The sequence below is a fragment of the Rhinolophus ferrumequinum genome, chromosome 13, assembly GCF_004115265.2.
Source record: "Rhinolophus ferrumequinum isolate MPI-CBG mRhiFer1 chromosome 13, mRhiFer1_v1.p, whole genome shotgun sequence".
NCBI lineage: Eukaryota > Metazoa > Chordata > Mammalia > Chiroptera > Rhinolophidae > Rhinolophus > Rhinolophus ferrumequinum.
In genome coordinates this window covers 21,071,192-21,083,870 of record NC_046296.1, presented here as the reverse complement: position 1 = coordinate 21,083,870, position 12,679 = coordinate 21,071,192, and the positions used below count along the sequence as shown (strand labels likewise).

Genomic DNA, 12,679 nt, shown 5'->3' with positions numbered 1-12,679 from the left:
TTAAAATTTATCATAGTTGTGGTGGGTCCATATCGTATTACTCTGAGTAATTCATTATAAATATTTCACCTAAAATATTGCATTAGAAATAATTTCATTATAGATATTTTATTTAAAAAGTAGCGGGAGGGGGTCAGGGAGTGAAAGCTGGCTGTCCAGAGTCCATAGCAAGGGCTGCATACTCTAGGCAGACACCTTTAGTATTTGCTCAGATACTTGGGTAAGTTTTGTTCGGGCCTCCAGAAGCACTTTAAACCCTGACAATCCCGGTACAGACCCTATTCAGACGTCTCACTGTCGCTGGGTGGAAAGGAGTACAGGGAACGTTTGCCATAATCCGTCTAGGAGAGCGGAAACTTGAGGTTTAAGAAACCCAAAGACCTAGCAAAGCTCCACCTTCTAGGTCTTCTTCCCTCGGAAAGCCATGCCCCATTTCTGCAGTGCGTGACCCCAGCACGTCGTGACTCTTTCAAGGAAGAGCTCAAATAGCACTCCATCTTTTGGCCCCTAGCACAGCATAGGGCACGGTGGACATCTGGAACTCAGAAAAACCTTCGCAAAAACAATGAATGAGCTGCAATTCCCAGTCTAGTTAACACAAAGGGGTGTGTGAAGTAACGTTAAAAGTTAGGTGGGCCCCCAAATTTAGGCTAGAACGAGAGCCAGGAAGACGGCACTAAAAAACACCCAGCCAGACCCCGCGCGCCTGGCCCCGTGTCGGCGGTTCTGCGCAGGCTCCACCCGCCACGCGCACCCACTTTTCCCCGCCCCTTCCGGAGGCTCGTCGCGCGCATGCACGCTGCGGTCCGCGCTTTGTTGCGAAAGCGGAGGGGGCTAAGGTCCTGCGGTCCTTACGCGCCGCGCGGATAGAGGCGGCGGGCGGGGCGGAGGATGGAGGCGGTAGTGTCCGCTGCGACGGTTGGGGCTGCGCGTGAGAAGGTGGCAGTGTAGGCACCCGGCTGGGTGGAGACCCGAGGCAGCAGCCGGGCCATGGCGGGAGACCGGGTCCGCTGGGCTCCCTGAGGTGCGCTCCCTGAAATCCCAGGGAGCTGTGGCCCATGGGCTTGTTGAGCAGCCGAGTGCTGCGCCACCAGGGGCGAGCCCGAGCCCAGCAGGAGCCGGCTTCTGGGGCGGGGGGCTCGGCCCGGAGGCTGGAGACTGGCGGCGAAGCAGCCGGCCACGGCTTCTATTATTGCCCGGGCAGCCGCAAACGCAAGCGGAGCAGCGGGGCCCTCTGCTACTGTCACCCCGACTCCGAGACAGACGAGGATGAAGAGGAAGGGGACGAGCAGCAGCGCCTCCTCAACACCCCGCGAAGGTACGTGGTGGGATGCGCCCGCACCTGTTGGGCGGCTTCTGCGGCCCGGCCGGGGGACGAGCCAGGCGCCCGGTGTGCTTGGGGGCTCCGGCGCTCTCTCAGCCTCTCAGGAACGGACGTGTCCTTGGCAGGGTAAATGGGGAAGCCGGCCTGATGCAGGGCGGATGGGGAGCGTCTTGGGAGACGCCTGGTGCCCTGGATTATAAACCACAGACGCTGCCTGGCTGATGTTATAGACCCAAGATGAGACAGAAACGCCAAGCCGAGGCTTGCGCCTCATTAAACCTTAGACACGACCGGCTGGTTGGTCTTCTGTAATACACCTTTGTCCTCGCTGAGTGGGTGACACTAGAGTAAGTTGTTTTGCATCTGGTTGCCTGAAATCGTACAGACACGTAAATTTAGTCTGTGAGATGGGCACTCCTGTGGTCGTCCACTCAGTGGACGGCGAAATGATTACACACAGTTCTTAACGGTAAAGGTGAAGTTTGTCAGTAGTGTACGTATATGTTCCTTCCTAGAAACAGCCTTGTTGCAGAGTCTCGAGTACTTGAGCATTGACGGTGGATATGTGTAAGGCTGTGCTGCAGCTTGCTTAACTTTTTTTCGAAGATTGGAAAACCAGGATATTTACTTGTGAACTAGAGTGCAGTTTTTAAGTAGAATGTGTTTTCACATAATCTGGTTGCTCTGTTTGTTTTTAAAGGTCGTCAGTGGGGTCACACGTAATTTTTTAAATGAAATTTTTTTTTAATTCCAAAATTTTTGCGACACAAACCTTTGTATTGTAAAACAAAAGCATTGTAGATAACTTATGTTAATAGTTTGATTTATAAAATCTTTCGTACAGTTTTATGTAAGAAGGGTTGTGTTTATTTACAAAAATGGATCCACACTGTCAAATTGTTCGGTTACGTTTTTGAAGAGTCAACGTAGTGTAGTTCTAACAGCTCAGATTCTGAGTTCTAGTCTGTATTCTGCACGTAATAGCCTTATTTCCTCATAAGTAAAATGGAGACACTAATACTTGCCTAATATTTGTAGGTTTGACAAATATTAGAATGTATACAATGCACAGTGCCTGGTACAGAAGTAGTCAATAAATATTATGTCTCCTTGATGAATTGACTCCCCTTATCGTTACAAAATGCCTCTCTTTATCCCTGGTGATATAGTCCCTACCATTTTCTTTTGATAAGTGTTTAAAAGGTGTATCTTTTTCCATCCTTTCCCTTTTTACCTGTGTCTTTATATTTAAAGTAGGTATCTTGTTGATAGCATAAATTGGGTCTTTTTTTTTTTTTACATCCAATTGGAGAATCTCTGCATTTTAATTATTATTTAGGCCATTTATATTTAGTGACATTATTGAAATATATGTGCTAGGGCCTATTTAAAAGAAAGAAACCACACAGTAATTTGAACAGGGAAAATTTAATATAACCATTTTTAGCAAGTAACCAGAAATAACTACTGAAGGTAAACCACTAAGGTAAAGAGATCTCTAAAAAATACAGGAATAGAAAATATAGGGAGCGGTTACTACTAGGGCTGAGACAGAATTCCCAAGGAAGGAACATATTTAGAATAGGGTTGCCTTTTCCAAGCTGAGATTCAGAAGTTGGATGAGATATGGCTGTTGCCCATCAGATGGAGGAGAAATTTGCTCAGATGTGGTAGGCTGAGGCTGGCAAGCAGGAAACTGCTCGCTAGCATGCCGACAAAACTTGCTTGGAGCCAGTCTGGCTTACAAAGCTGAAAATATTTACTGTCTAGATCTTTATAGAAAAAGTTTGCCAACCCCTGGACTACATGAGTGGACTGGAGTGGAAAGTCTTTAAAGCAAACCTTTATTAGAAAATGCACGTCGGAATTTAGTATATCAGATAAAGGGTGCAAGCAAATACTAAGACCTAGAATTCTGGCACTGATGTGCTTCCTGAGGTTGTCTGGTGTGCTCCCCACTTCAGCCAGCTACTCCATGAAAAGCTTTGGCTTCCAGGCCTGCCTTCCATCTCATACCTTTTGTCAACTGCACGGTTTATTATATGTTAACAAGACTGTTAAAACTCAACTGTTCTGCAACCAGATCTTGAGTGTTTTATCCATAGATTGTTTCTAAAACATGAAATCTAGCACAGTATCTGTTATAACAACTATAAAAAGTGTTCACTGCAGGATCAAGTAGTGTGCTAGGACTATGGTATAAATGATACTTAATAGGCCCAATGTCACAACTCTGTTTTTCTCTTGGAGAAATTTTCTAACATTCTGTCAAGTGCATTAAGTCAGCCCTGTTTCCAGGCCCTGTTATCTTATTAAGATAATGCCTTTTTTTATTGCTTTTTTATTTTCCTGGAGTTTCTGACTGCCTCTCCCCACACCCTCTTTGTTGACAAAAGAATAATTTTCCTTCATCATATCTTCAGGGTTCTTTTATTTTTCCAAACACACCTGTATGGACTCCTCTTCTAAACCCAAGGCCTCCCTCCTGGGTCCCTCCACCCTTCTTTTCCAATCTGGATCCATTGCTCTCTAGGTCTGAACTTATCCTGGGACTCACTGTTTTTTGTAGCCTATATCTTTTTCTTTCTCACTCATTTTAGGGAACCACATGCTCAAGTATTTTCTAAAGAAAGGGTGCAAAAGGAGGTAATTTGTGCTTATCTAAATGTAAATTTAGTCTCTCACTTCATTCTTTGACTGGGTATGGAAATCTAATTTAAAATAACTTTTCATATCTTTGATGATATTACTGAATTGTCTTCTAACCCACAGTGTTCATGAGAAATGCGATCCTGGTCTAATTCTCTTTTCTTTTTAGGTGACCTTTTTTTTTCTCTCTCTCTCTTTGATATTTTGGGATTTAACTATAATGTGCTAAGTGTGGGTCTTTTAATGGTCTTGGTACTTGGTGTATGCTTACAATCTAGAGACTACTTTGGTTGGAAGAGACTTTGTTCCATTATTCTCTTCCATAATTTCCTTTATCCTGTTATCTTTGTTTTCTCTTTATTGGACCCCTCTTAACTGAATTTTGGATTTCTTGGGTTGTACTTCTTTCTCTTTTCTTTTTTCCTTTCTAGGTCTTTTTTGCTTTATGTCTGAGAAATTTCCTTAACTTTGTCAGTCAGCCTCACTTTTGGCTTTTTAATTTCAGTAACCATGTTTTAAGAACTCTTTTTTTTTCTTGTTCTGAGTAATCCTTTATTAGCATCCTGCTATTTTATAAATGTAATATTGTCAGATCTCTAGATGTTTTAATTAAGAGTGATTTTGTTTGTTTTTAAGTTCTCTTTTCCCTGAATTATGTTTCCTCTGGGGCCAGTTTCTTTTAATCATCTTTAATGTTCCTAATTTTCCTCAGGTTTGGTGGTCTTTGGTTGTCTGCTTACATTTAAGAATGAGCAACTGAGGTGTGTGTTTGTGTGTGGGGGGGTGGGGGGTGTGGAGGTGTGTGGTGTGTTTTGTTTTGAGTAATTAGTTCCATTTCTATTACACCTCTCCTTTGAGTAAGAAGACTGACTACTAAGTTAGATATGGGTGGGGCATGCTTTGTTTTAGAGCAGAGATTCCCAAACATTTTTTGTTTACAATACCCTTAGTGCCTCAGTAATTTTTTTCGTGGTGCCTCTGATTCTAAAGAAATACCTCATAGTTAGGTCCAAACAACTTGATAGTAGTGGATTTCAGGGTATCTGAAAAATGTTGCAGTGTTTCCTTCACATTTAAAATATTCCACATGCTTACCTGAGTTTGCCGTGGTGCTCCAGGTGCTTTGACACACAGTTTGGGGACCATGATTTAGGGTGAATAGGTTGGGAGCTACTAGGCATTTCCCATAAGCTAGAATGAGGATTGCGTCATCTGGGCACCAACACCAACACTATAAAGTCTTAGATCTTCTTGATAGATTTGTTCTATTTCTCTCTAGAAAAACCTTGGAATCTTTATGCCTGAGTTATTTATACTCTGTATTCAGTGAGAGTGCATTCTGAAAGGCAGATGGGCCTCAGCCTTCATCCTAGACCTTCGTGGTATTTTTAGGACTGTGGGTTTCAGTGCTCTTTCCATTCCAATTTATTTTCTAACTTCCAGATCCATAGAATTCTCTCATCGGGTGATAAGCCCACCCTCACCTTTTTACGATTGTGAGCTTATTCCTTTCTGTACTTTTATTCTTTTAATGTAAGTTGGGGAGAGTGCTATCAGGAACCGGAAACTACATTGTCTCATTGATTTCTCACAGTAACCCAGTGAAGTGGATGCCATTGTATCTTTACATCTGGGGTAACTGAGCTGTGGATGAAGCTGGGACCCAAATCCAAGTCTCTCCACCACCAAAGCATGTGCTAGTTTTACTGACTATTGGAAAGAGGTGTTAAATACACTGGTTCAAGACACCATCCAAAACAACTACTTCATTTTTAAAAAAGATTAAATTTTTTTAACTACTAGGAAAGCTGTCAAGATTGGCCAGAAATCAGCCCCTACCTAGGACTTTTCTTATTTACTGGATCATCTCAAGCAATGATTATCAAACTTAAAAAAAAAAAATTCTTCGTGTAAATGAAATCTTACACAGAAATCCAAGATGTTTACAGATAAAATATGTGATGTTGCCCCGGTTGAACTTAGGTTGGGATGCCCAGCATTCACTTTTTGGCTGTCCCTTGTGGCCGCTAAGACACTTTTCCATTGAGCATAGTTTTGAAAACCTTTGGTCTAAGGCTGCAAATCAGTTGTCCAATGCGGGGAGAGGCGGGGGCATTTTAACTAGATTTTAGAATACTTTGGTATGGTACCGAAATAAGATGAAATGTAAATTATTTTTAAATGGATGGATGAAATTTTTGCTCATGTTCTCCATCTTGTAGTTGCGTAGCGGTATTATTGCAATTGTATTGAGATCCTCCATAGTGCTGATTTCTAAATAAGGAAATAAGTAAAAATTACTCTGACTTATTCGAATTTATTGAATGGGTAATTCGCTTAGTTCAAAAATCAAAAATTGCAAAAAGATGTACAGTGAAAGGTCTCCCTTTCATGCTGCCCCATCTATCCACTATTACCTTTCTTGGGAATAGAGTACCCCAGGGATAACCACTATTGTTAGTTTCTTATGTACTCTTTCATACATGAGCAGATTTAAATATATAATAAATATCCCTCTGTCCTTTTACACAAGTTGGCTCTATTTAATAGAGTTGAACAAAAGGAGTATTTTGAGTTATATGCAAAATGAGTAAAACATTCAGTTTTACACATGTATAACATTTGCATTTCTTTTAACAGGAAAAAATTAAAGAGTACATCCAAATATATTTATCAAACATTATTTTTGAATGGTGAAAATAGTGACATTAAAATTTGTGCTCTAGGAGAAGAATGGAGCTTACACAAAATATATTTATGTCAAGTAAGTATTTTTTCTATTTGAGTAACCAAGGTAGTCATTTAAAAAAACTCAAATTCTTTTTTTAAATTAAATTTAATGGGGCGACGGTTAATAATATTATATGAGTTTTAAATGTACAATATTATATCATTTGTATATTGCATTGTGCACTCAGCACCCAGTTTAGTCTCCTTCCATCACCATATAATTGACCCCCTTTACCCTCTTCTACCTCCCCCCATCCCCCTTCCCCTCTGGTAACCACCAGTTTGTCTGTGTCGTTGAGTAAAAAAAACCTCAGACTCTTTTAAGTCATGTTCTTATTGCATTTCACAGTAATCTTTTGCATGAACAGTGGGTAAGTCAAGTCTTTTGATTTAGAAAGTCTTGTTTTCTTAGAAATATGGCAAACATTGTTAGTGAAAATTAGTTTGGTCTAGAAAACAGATTTTGAATTTGTCATACCAGCTTAGCAATACCTTTTTATTTTATAATAATAATCACTATTTCATTAAGGTGCTTATTTTAGTGCCTTCTGTTGACAAAAGGGAAAAAGTCACAGAGAAAAACGTTTAAAGTTAAAATTGCTGAATTTGTTTATTTTGTATGTGATTTTTTTAATTGGGTAAATTCAGCTGAAATGTTGCTTTGTAGTTAAGATTAAATGTGAATGGAAAGTTCTTGACACTTATTTTTCCTTCTCTTCTGGAAAATGCAGTTAAATTGAACATAACACCAAAAAAGTATATAGCCTAAGTCATTTAGCTTATACAACTTTTTGATTTCTGTTCTGAAAATACTAACTATCATTATAGAGATTCAAAACTTTCAAAATAAAATGTTGCTCTAATGGCTCAAATATTTTATTCACTTATTTTTTTCATCAAATCTGTCTATTCTTTCTTCAAATCATTGTTCTAGGCACTGGGAATATAACAGTGAACAATTCAGTTCTTATCCTGTGCAGCTTATATTTTCCTTCTCTTTTACATCTTTCGACAATAATTACCAGTAAAACAGTATAGTTTAAGATTTTTCAGTAGAAATATTTGAAAGGAGTTTTTTCCTAATGTTTTCATTGTAATGTTTTTTATTAATTTTTTGAAGTTTTACTTTGCCTTAACGTGTATAGATAGCCTGGAGACTATATCAGAATATTGGTCTCAACTTGAGGATATGGTCCACTGTACTTTCTTTTGAATCTCAAAGCAGTTTTGTGAATTTAAGGATGAGAATGCCTCTGCTAAGGCTTTCCCTTTCAAGAGAAATAGATTGATTATAGCACAAGCCACATGCTAATACAGAAGCTCCTGAGGACAAAAGCAATGTGTTTTATTTATGCTATATTTACAGCGCCTTATGTATGCTAAGTACTCAGTAAAATTTTTAAAATAAATTAGCTAGTACTTGATCCATTCCAAAATCTAATATGCAAGGTGCTACCTAGAAAGTAACTAAAGACTTCATCCATTCTGCTACCTTTCCAAGAATTTAGGTCCATTCTGGAATTTTCTGATTAGATAAAACTAAACTTTGGATTTTCCCTAATTTCTTGGTGATCATCCTGTTAATGTCAGCTCAGGGCTGGTCTGGACCCTTTATAGCCACTGAGGTGCACAAAGGATTTAACAGTTTGAGAGCTTTTAGTCTATTCTTTTCCTCAGTACATTTTTATATATTCAACCTTGTGTGCTGTCATATGTTTATGAGATACTTAAATTTATAAGTTTGAAAGTTATAATATTGAGAAGGAAAACATATACATGTAATATACTAAAACATTGTTTTAACTAAGTAAAAACTTAATGAGGTTCAAATAGTAGTGTAGGAATTCAGATAGTGATATGAGAATTTGGTTTAGTTTTCATTAAATTAGTACTAAACTGAAAATATTTTGATATACCTAAAAGTGTCCTTATTTCAATTTCTTTTCTCCTATAGACATTTGGCAATTCTTTTTCTTCTGAAATAATAGAATGGATTAGTTTCCATAAAACAGTTGGCTTAAAATTAGAAATGGGGAAATAATTTGGAAGACAGAAAGTACTGGATAATTGTTGATTTTTTTCTGTTTTTTTAAGTCTGGCTACTTTTCTAGTATGTTCAGTGGTTCTTGGAAAGAATCCAGCATGAATATTATTGAACTGGAGATTCCTGACCAGAATATTGATGTAGAAGGTAACGACCACCATAATTATTACCACTATGCAAAATCATAAAAACACAACCTTTTTATTCTTTTGGTAGAAAGTAAATATTTTCTTCTAACCTTGTAAGCTAGAAAAAGCTCCATTTAATACCTCAAGGCAACATTATATTGATTTACTCCATGGTTTATCAGTTCTGTTCTGCCTGTCCCTAATCTTTTCAGTCATGTGGGCCAAATCAATGTTTACTTATGTTTACAAATAATATCTGCCTGGGATATGGAGGGTGTAGGGTGAAGGAAGGAAAAGTGTGACCATTTATTTTAATTACATAAAAAAGCTGGTAAATAATATTTATTATTCCCTATATATGAAGACCTTTTCTGGGAACAATAAGGTACAAATCTTATAATCAGTATTGATTTAGAGCTGTTCTTAGATGAGGAAGCTGAGGCCTGGAAGATTTAAGGGGCTTATTTTAGGTCTCAGAGCAGTTCAGTGAACCTAGATCAGATTGTAGTTCTCCTAATTGATATTCCAGTGCTCCTTTTGCTCCCTCTTTGATAGCCCAAGTGGAAGTACCCGGTACTCAACCACATAGGCAAAGAGAAAAGTTAAGAATATGAATAAAGCAAATCACGTGGGACATAGATGAGAGGAGCAATGGAGAGAAGGATGAGCAGGCTTACCTAGCTGTGGTGGCTGGGTGAGAGTGTGGCATGGACGGGACCGTGAGCTATTCCACACTTCCCAGTGGGGAAGCACTGAAAGCACCAGGGGCGAGGTTATCCTTGTGTCTGTGTGCTGTACTTAATGATTGGTCTCCTCAGGGTTTCTTTATAAAACTGTTTCTGACCGTTAAGGTCAAGATTAGATGTAGAAGAATCCAAGTCGATTAGGGAAAATAAATGGAAATTTACAGCATTCCTATTAAGTTAGCATCATCAGTCAGTAACCATTACTAGCATTTTAATTAGTGATACTTCTCTTATCCTTTTAAGTACATATTAGATTTCGACATACGTCCTAGTGTGTGCAGACAGTTGTTGTTGTTTTTATAATACTCTTCTACATAGATTGTTATTTCATTCTACATGTGTACTTTTGCTTTCAGCCCTGCAGGTTGCATTTGGGTCACTGTATCGAGATGATGTCTTAATAAAGCCTAGTCGAGTTATTGCCATTTTGGCAGCAGCGTGTATGCTACAGTTGGTAAGTATGCACATTATTCAAACAAAGGATCACAGTTGTATCTTTGTTTGAAGTATCTATTCCAAAAACAAAAATTTTTACAATTTTTATAATAAAAATGAAATGTATAAATATGCCATTTGTGATGTCACTTAAAATGCTTAACCCAAAGCAATTTATTATGACTGAAAGGGTCATGATGTCTATGTAAGATGAATGCAAGCTATTTCTGTGTAGATATATAAGAATGATTGTAATGTAGACAAAATTTACTTGTCTAAGTCCATTTACAGATTTCTATTCATTAATGACTTATCTTGACTGTTATGAAATAGATACCTTATAATTACTAATTTATTTAGCTCATGGCTTTGAAAAAATCCAGTGCTTACTATGTAAATTTTTTCTTAATTATGAAATAATTGTGTGTAAACTACATAAATGTATGTAATCCATTGGTAGAATGACAGATTTGTTCATTCAGCAGAATTGTATTGAGCAATGTGCCAAACTAGGTATAAAGATCCAAAGGTAAATTCAGATATAGTCCCCACCTTCAAGAAGTTCACAGTATGATGAGTGTGAAGTCGGGGAAGGAGGGTTGATATGCAGACCCAAGCAAAGGAAGAGTTGTCCAATATTATATAGTACGATAATAAACATCCTGTAGGATTTAGTGGATGCACAAAGCAGTTCAACCTGATGTTGTCAAGGAAGTTGTGTTTGAGGTTTTGTCTTGAAAACTGAAAATATATTTCTTTTGCAAAGTAAGAAGAAAGGGAATGGAAGACCATTTCAGACAATAAACTGAGACCTAGAGAGATGAAAATGGAGGATTAGAGAGTCTGAGTGGAACATGGCTCCAGCATAGAATATAAGAAGGTTTGGAGACACAGAGGCAGAGGCCAGATCATGAAAGTCCTCTCTGTACCTTTTAAGAAGTTTAGACTTTATATGTAAGTACTATTTGGAAGATTTTAATCAGTGGAAAGACAAAGTTATGTTTCAGAAAGAATGCTTCAGGAACAATGTGAAGGATGGATTGAAGGAAAGAAGAGTATAAATCCTATTTCAATAATCCCAGTGAGGACCTAAATTAAGGTTCTACAGTAAGGTCAGCTAAAGAAGCTATTGCACTAAGAATGGAGAGGAAACTCTTGAATACCAGAGAGGTTAAGCAGGGATAATCCAGCTTTACCTGGTGACAGATGAGATACTAATAGGAAAGGGGAGGAGTCTGGAATGACTGCCAGGTAAGTTTAAAATCCTAATGGAGTCAATGTTTTATTTTGATCTTTAAAAAAAACTTTCCCTTTTATGTGGCATTTGTATACTGATTTATTTGAAGCATTAGTTAATAGTTTGTTAGATATACTTGGTTGAAGTCATTTTATTTTTAAAATGTTTTGATCCTTTCAATACTTATTTCTACTAAGTATACTTTATTTTCTAACTTTAGTTCTGTTTTGGTTTTGTTCTAAATCCACTTCCTTCATTATCTTTATGACTTACCTATTTAACTCAATAATATACTTGCATGAATATATTTCAGAAATTTGAGTAAAAAGTGGCAGTATTCTTTCCATATATTGAATAATGTTAGTTCATTTGAGATCTTCTGTATAAACCTTTTAGATTAAATTTCAGTGTAAATTTGAAACAATAATATATTTGATTTAGATGCATCTCTTAGCTGTTGCTAGGTGTTTTAAACTTTTAATAAACACTTTCCGATGATTAACAGTTTACTTGCCTAGCCCATCACTCACATAGTCAGCTACCAGTAATTGACTACGTAAAGAGGTCTTCATTCTAAAGGAACTAGCAAAACAGACAGAATAATGTTTAAATTTGCAAAGGTCTCAGGGAGGGGAAGAATAGAAAAAAAGAGAATAGCAATAGTCATCTCTACCTTACTGCTTTTACCCCCTCTCTTCCATTTTCAATTCCAAGTATTTAGTTGAATACTTGCTCAATTTTTCCAGTATTTTTCCTGGACTTATAAAAACTTAGGCTTGCTACACTTAATGAGTTTTCTTTTCTTTCTTTTTCTTTTTCTTTTTTTTTTCACTTTTTAATATATAAAAGCACATATTCAGACCTAATTTTTCCCCACATGAAATGGGCCTTTCCAGTGCTTATTTATATTTACAGGATGGTTTAATACAGCAGTGTGGTGAAACAATGAAGGAAACAATTAATGTGAAAACTGTATGTGGCTATTACACATCAGCAGGGACCTATGGATTAGATTCTGTAAAGAAAAAGTGAGTTACCCTTTTTGTTTTTTCTTCCATCCCACTTTTGGGAATTTGGCTGCTTTGGTTTGTTAAGAGAATGTATAGCTATAAGAAAGAAAGAAAAAAAGATAGGTGAATGGGATTTAGTTATTAAAAAGTCCTCTTTTACATTTGGACTAATTAGTAAATTCCTCAAAAGTGTTGTCTTTGTACGTGATCACGGGCGGGTTATACATGCTTAGAAAAACTATGGTCACTCTTTCCAGTAGATTTTTCTATCAGATTCTTTCAAGTAGTAAGCATAATAGACGTCATATCAGCAACTATTGACAATGTTTTTAACTCTTGAGAATTGCAGTACCCATTTTCAAATAATAAAGACGGT

At 37.7% G+C, this 12,679-nt stretch overlaps 1 protein-coding gene across 1 annotated transcript in view; it reads left to right on the top strand.

Annotated features, from left to right (window-relative positions):
* The first annotated feature begins 786 nt into the window (after positions 1-786).
* Positions 787-12,679, top strand: part of GMCL1 (germ cell-less 1, spermatogenesis associated) — a 35,085-nt gene continuing 23,192 nt past the window's right edge. The window contains exons 1-5 of the mRNA XM_033125368.1: positions 787-1,318; positions 6,614-6,737; positions 8,798-8,894; positions 9,978-10,075; positions 12,209-12,321. Coding sequence (XP_032981259.1) covers positions 1,059-1,318; positions 6,614-6,737; positions 8,798-8,894; positions 9,978-10,075; positions 12,209-12,321 — 692 coding nt within the window. The 5' untranslated portion in view covers positions 787-1,058. The remainder of the gene's footprint in view (positions 1,319-6,613; positions 6,738-8,797; positions 8,895-9,977; positions 10,076-12,208; positions 12,322-12,679) is intronic.